We start from the raw sequence: 7,500 nt of genomic DNA on the forward strand, positions 1-7,500 counted from the left end.
ATATATATATATATATATATATATATATATATATATATATATATATATATGTGTTTTGTGTGTGCGTTTACATACACACATACAAACACATAAAATATATATATATATATATATATATATATATATATATATATATATATATATATATATATATATATATATATATAAAACGTAAGTTCCTATATATGTATGTAAACTGTACATTTTTAGGGATCCTTATAGGTCTGCAAGAACTCTAACTTGCTCTTATTAGCCAGTCTCCTGTTATATCTCTTCTGCAACTACTTCCATCAGATTTAAGAATCATCCAACACAAAATTCAAAACCTACTATAAAAGAAAGACGATAAAAAAAGAAGCCACGAAAAATATCATTATTAAAACTTTTCGAAAGTCTGACCGCTGACCTCGCTGTCATTGAGCCCTTTAATTTGAAAAGCCTGGCCTGGTCCGTCCCGTTAATCTCGGGGGTTTACAGCCCGTTAATTACTAGAGAATCCTGTCGTTGGATATTGCCAAACTTCGACGGCTAGTTTGAAAAGACATCGCGTCCCGGCTGCTGGCTTTCTCTCTCTCTCTCTCTCTCTCTCTCTCTCTCTCTCTCTCTCTCTCTCTCTCTCTCTCTCATATTTTTTTCTTTTGGAAAACGTGGTTGATGTCAGTCTTGTCCTTGCTGATAGCAACGCAAATGGTGGCATTCACTTAAAGCTGTATTATCATTATTATTATTATTATTATTATTATTATTATTATTATTATTATTATTATTATTGTATTTACCTTTATTATTCGTTTGTTTTTTGCTACTATTGCTACTGTTGTTATTATTATTATTATTGTGAGTAATAAAAATCCACAATTATATAGTAAATATATTACTATGTAAAAAATCAAAGACTTTCGAACACCTGAACGGTGTTCCTCATCAGTGTTAACGTTAAAATGCAAAGTGAGGGTAGTTATCTTATGAAATCGTTTTTTAAAAATTAGGGGCGGGGCGAGAAGATAACAGCCCATCACGGAAGTGCTGGTTCGGGTGTTATTCAACAGGCAGTTGCGCCAATCTCCTTGATCTTCGTACTTGCGATGTTGCATCTGCCTGCGCTGCATAGGTGCCATAGTCGGAACCATCCACAGGGACGTCGGCTATCTGGAGAGAGAGAGAAGAGGAAGCAGAGCATCAGGGTTCACACGGTCAACGTCAGTTTTGAAATTAAAATGTTTAATGTAGTGTTTGGCAATAAACCAGTTGATGAAAGGGTCTTCATTAGTAAATGACTTATTATCTTCAAACGATATTCCCATGTTTATGGCAGCACCTTCAACTAATCTTCTCACGTGAGAATCGTCACTTTTAAAAATAGTTCGTGCACCACCCCAATTTTTAAAAGTGACGATTCTCACGTGAGAAGATTAGTTGAAGGTGCTGCCATAAACATGGGAATATCGTTTGAAGATAATAAGTCATTTACTAATGAAGACCCTTTCATCAACTGGTTTATTGCCAAACACTACATTAAACATTTTAATTTCAAAACTGACGTTGACCGTGTGAACCCTGATGCTCTGCTTCCTCTTCCCCCCCGTCTCTCTCCAGATAGCCGACGTCCCTGTGGATGGTTCCGACTATGGCACCTATGCAGCGCAGGCAGATGCAACATCGCAAGTACGAAGATCAAGGAGATTGGCGCAACTGCCTGTTGAATTTGGTATTACATAACACCCGAACCAGCACTTCCGTGATGGGCTGTTATCTTCTCGCCCCGCCCCTAATTTTTAAAAAAACGATTTCATAAGATAACTACCTCACTTTGCATTTTAATGTTAACACTGATGAGAACACCGTTCAGGTGTTCGAAAGTCTTTGATTTTTTACATAGTAATATATTTACTATATAATTGTGGATTTTTATTACTCAGATTGTTTTTCACGAAATTGTGAATCTATTAGCATTATTATTATTATTATTATTATTATTATTATTATTATTATTATTATTATTATTATCTGCTGCTGTTGTTTTTGCTGTTTCAGGTTTACTACTACTACTACTATTATCATTTGTTGCTCTTGTGTTTGCAGTTGCAAATTTACTGCTATTATATCTACAACTTCTTTTTATATTTTAATAATTTTTTTTGCTGTTATTTTTCCGTTGCAGGTTTACTACTACTACTACTACTACTACTACTACTACTACTACTACTACTACTATTTGAAGGGAGCAGACCCTTTTATAAGCATGTTTGTTTAAAAGAATGGCAGCATCAGTGGAATTGATATTATACAGGATCTTTTCAATTCTTCTTACTATTGTCATTTCTTTCAGGCTGATATCTGCTAAGAGCTAGGCGGTGTACAGAACTCCTGCCTTTCCCCTCATCCAGATTATGTACATAAGTCAGCTCTTAGCAGACATCAGCCTTGAAGAGAAGAAAATTTTAAGAAGAACTGAAAAGAGCTGGTATAAAATCAATTCCACTGATGCTGCCATTCTTGTTAATAGAACTCTTTATTATTATTATTATTATTATTATTATTATTATTATTTTTTTTTTATTATTATTATTATTATTTTTATTTTTTTTTTTGTCTATCACAGTTATCGTATTCGACTGGGTGGTTTTGAAAGTGTGGGGTTCCGGGTTGCATCCTGCCTCCTTAGGAGTCCATCACTTTTCTCACTACGTGCGCTGTTTCTAGTAGCACACTTTTCTGCACGAGTCCTGGAGCTACTGCGGCATCTAGTTTTTCCAGATTCCTTTTCAGTGATCTTGGGATCGTGCCTAGTGTTCCTATTATCATTATTATTATTTTTTTTGGGGAGTGTCTATCACAGTCATCCTATTCGACTGGGTTGTTCTTATAGTGTAGGGTTCCGGGTTGCATCCTGCCTCCTTAAGAGTCCATCACTTTTCTCACTATTATTATTATTATTATTATTATTATTATTATTATTATTATTATTATTATTTCTAAAAAAATGTACGAAACACAAAATATGCCGAGGAAAACTCTCACAAACTCTGGGAGCTGTTAATTTCTGTGTGATTATTAAACCAGCCACTCTTGCCTCATCAAATTCTCCTAAATAAGTAGTTCATTAACTTTGCTATTTCAATCCAATTAGAGTTTGTAAGTTTGTTAAGGATGCAGCTCTTCTTTATTAGCCCTCACTTTTTCTCCGTTTTTTTTATCTATCTGTTTTCTTCTTTAAAATTATCTTGATCTATAATTTTACAAGTTTATTATAGTAAGGCGCAAGAGTATTTACAAGTGTGCATGTACTGGGTGAATTTTATAGCCAAGATATTTTTTCATAATTAATTATTATCGGAAAATTATTGCAACAAAGAATATATCTTCGTTACCGATAACCGTAGTTGCGGGACGCCAGTGTTTAAACACCAAAATCAATCGGTTATTCAGTCATAGTCGTTTTTCTGATCATTCAAAAAAAAAAAAAAAAAAAAAAAAAAAAATCATCCAAAAATTTTTTTGGAATTACTAAACAATCCCTAAATACGCAAAATTACGAGGTTTAATAGTAATCCTCGGTACTAAACAGTACTTACGTTTCTACCAAATAGTGGTCGGAGCTTTACAGCATTCAAATAATCGTTTGGAGTTTACGGCAAAAACTTTAAAATTAAAGTTTTATATTGAAACACTATGAGCAATCAAGACTCCGTCGATATCAAAAATTATTTTGAAATCCCAATATCATTCTTCCATGATTCATATGAACAATATCACATTCCCTAAAACATCACGAACCTCTGATATTTCCGGAATGCTATGTATTTTTGAAAATTCATAATAACAATCATTTCATGAACTGCCGGTATTTTGATCTCGTCATTGTTTGATGAGTTTAGAAATTCCGCTTTCCTCTTTCTGGACTCGGACAGAAACATGTCACTTTCTCCAAAACGTCTCATCAATGTCAGATTTACTGACTGACTGGAAGCTTATCTCTCATTACATCCCATAACATAGAGTATTAATGTCATGACCCTTTGGAATAACGTTAATATCATGTAATATTGAAAAAGAAAAAAAAAAGATAACTTTTTGATACATCAGTATTTGTTGCATTCAAATTCTTTTGCTACTATTTATATCGAAATATCTCCCAATCAAAAATAAATCTGAGTGATGGCACAGGAATTACAGACATGCTCTAACTCATCGAAAAATCTATTACACCAATTACTTGTTGAACGAGGTGAATTTAGACCTCGTCGACATTGGATTAATTCCGAGATTCCAATTTGCCTTTTCCCTGATTCCAATCAAAATATCTCATTCAACGAAATATGCCATAAATGTCAGACCCAGCGGCGTAACATAACCAATAATATCGGTGTAACATGTTTCCGATAATTGGTTCGTTTACTATTTATCATCCTCGTATTTTGGCCAAGCTTGAACCCTTCAGGTCACTGGGAAATTATGTTTTTTTAGGGGGCGGGGTGGGCGGTGGTGGGGAAGGCGATGAATGAGGGTCTTTAAAAAAAACGCTGCCCACAAGAATGATGAAAAGAGGTTTTCTCCCTAATTTCGTATATTAGGAACAATGTCAATAACAACTATTCACAATAACGATGTTATTAAAAGCAGATTATAAAACGTTGCCAATTTGTAACATTCTATGCGACATCTGGTACCAAAAGGTTAAACCAACCCAGAAAAATGTCAAAGGCAATTATTCACGATGACAAAGTTGATAAAAAAGTAGATGATCGAGTATTGATGATCTGCAACGTATTCTGTGGGATATCTGGTACTGAATGGTCAAAGCAAATAAGCTAAAGAATATCGATGGGGCATTCATTACCCAAGACGTTCACGAATAATCATATTGGATTGACTCCAAAATGCAATCCATCAAAATGTTTAAAAATGTTCATCAATTGGTACTGTACTCACAGTGTTGTCAATTCCTTGTCTGGAAGCACTGGAGCTCGAGAAGCTAAACAATATAAATGAGGGCAATCATTACCCAAGACGTTCACAAATAATCATATTGGATTAACTCCAAAAGTCAAAACATACAAATGTTTAAAGATTTTAATCAACTGGTACTGTACTCACAGTGTTGTCAATTCCTTGTCTGGAAGCATTGGAGCTCGAGGGTGCCTGCCCAACGATGTGACCCCGAATGACAGCCTGGTCAATGTACAGGACCAGGCGAATCATGACTTGAATCACCATGGCGACGAAGAGATTCCGGTGAATCCTCGTCCTGTTGTTCTTGAGGCTCCTGTGAGGTAGGATGAAACGGATAAGGATTAGTAAGAAGAAAGGACGAGATCACAAAGGAATTTCAAGTGGCATTCTCTGGCATTTGTTCCAGAGAAATAATATGCAGTTGAAGCCATTCGACGCTTTCCAAAAGCGTCAATAAAGCTGATTATAAAGCTGTTATAAAATAAGTGAAATAAAGCTGTTTTTTTTAAAATGAGGTAAATAAAGATATTAACATTATAATTAAGACTTTTTTTATTCAGATTAAAGAGAGAGCACTCAAATTCTGCAATATAAATCAGACGTAACATCATCTGGAGTGATAATTATTATCATAATAACTCATCGCATCACGCGGATATTCCCTTGGATGCGTCATAAAAGGTGTGTTTAAAAATACATATGTTCAAAAATTAGGTCTTGAAATGAAAATTTAAAAAGTTGATATTAAAGTAATCCAATTGATTCTAACTCTTGGCAGTCAGTTTGATCTTCTCCTGACATCTACGAAGTTTGGTGTGTGATTCTGTTCATTTCAGGTTAAGTCTGTGATTCTAATAAAGGGTTAAGTTTTTAAAAAATTTCACATATTTCAAAGGCAACATTAAAACGATAATAAAGAAAGATTTTATTTAGTAGGAAGAGAGAGCACTGGAATTCTACAACATAAATCACGCCTAACATCATGTGAAGTGACAATTATCACAATTACGATGATATTGCCTAGGTTGGGTCATAAAAGCTGTTTGCAAATATGTGTTATGAGGACATTAAAACAATGGTAAAGAACCTATTTTTTTTTATTGAGATTCAAGAGAGAGCACTGAAAGTTTCACAAAATAATCACACTTACCATCACCTGAAGTGATACTTATCACCATTACCAGGATATTCCATTGTTTGGATCACGAACGATGTGTTTGAAAATACATGTTATGAAGATATTGAAACAATAATGGAGAACTTGTTTTACTGAGTTTAAAGAGAGAGCACTGAAACTCTTCAACATAATTAGACGTAACGTCACTAGAAGTGATCATCATCATTACGCGGATATTACCTTGGCTGGGTCATAGAAGATGTGTTTCAAAATACGTGGTGTGAAGAAATTATCAAAACAATAATATAGAAAATTTTTCATTGAGTTAAATTCCCTTGGTTGGGTCATAAAAGATGTGTGAAAATACGTGGTGTAAAGAAATTAAAACAATAATATAGTAAATTTTTCATGGAGTAATATTCCCTTGGTTAGGTCATAAAAGATGTGTTTGAAAATATGTGATATGAAGACATTAAAATAATAATATAGAAAGTCGTTTTATTAAGGTTTAAGGGTCAGCACTGAAATTCTTCAACATAAATCAGACGTACCATCACTAGAGGTGATTATCATCATTAAGCGGATGTTCCCTTGGTTGGGTCATAGAAGATATGTTTCAAAATACGTGTTATGAAGACATTATTACAACAATAATAGAGAAACCTTTTTTATTGAAATTAAAGATAGATCACAGACAATTCAGGAGTAATATCACTTCGAGTGGTAATTAACATGATTAAGCGAATATTCCCTGGGTTGGTTAATTCCGAAGAGATGGTTTATTGCCGCATGTCAAAGGAAATTAGACTGGTTAATCTCGTCATTCCTATCGACGAGCCCACCATCGTCATTATTCATTTGCTTTGCTATACCCTAATGACGGTAATTAGTCATATCATTTGGGCAGTAATTACTGGCTAACAAAGCAAATGAAACTCAATAACCCAGTGCTCTGATACACTGACTCGTAATCTTCTTATGAGCTTTACCTCTCTGCGGTTCATGGAACGGGTACAGTTTGTGCGTTGTTTGTGCGATGTATATTGTTTGTGCGATATGCATATGACGGAAATTTCGGCTTCATGCTAATGCTAAACACAAACAACATTTTCTTCAATATATAATCGCATGATGAAAATGAGAACACTGACTGAGTGATTTGGCTTCACTGCATTGCAAAAGATGATGACGTTAATGGCTGTATTCTACTGGTTTTTACTTTCGATTGTTTAAAATTTACTATTATTAATATTATACATTGCAATTGATGTTTTTCACAATCTTACTTCTTATTCTTTTTATTGTAGTTCTTGATGTCGTGTTTCAAATAATAATAATAATAATAATAATAATAATAATAATAATAATAATAATAATAATAATAATAATGTTGTTGTTGTTGTTGCTATTGTTATTGAAGTTATTGTTTA

General features: G+C 33.8%; 1 protein-coding gene across 1 annotated transcript in view; it reads right to left on the reverse strand.

Annotated features, from left to right (window-relative positions):
- Nucleotides 1-7,500, reverse strand: part of LOC136848140 (PDF receptor-like) — a 428,361-nt gene that overhangs the window by 73,163 nt on the left and 347,698 nt on the right. The window contains exon 6 of the mRNA XM_067120412.1: nucleotides 5,098-5,266. Within this exon, the coding sequence (XP_066976513.1) occupies nucleotides 5,098-5,266 (169 nt within the window). The remainder of the gene's footprint in view (nucleotides 1-5,097; nucleotides 5,267-7,500) is intronic.

This window comes from Macrobrachium rosenbergii, chromosome 18 (genome assembly GCF_040412425.1).
Source record: "Macrobrachium rosenbergii isolate ZJJX-2024 chromosome 18, ASM4041242v1, whole genome shotgun sequence".
NCBI lineage: Eukaryota > Metazoa > Arthropoda > Malacostraca > Decapoda > Palaemonidae > Macrobrachium > Macrobrachium rosenbergii.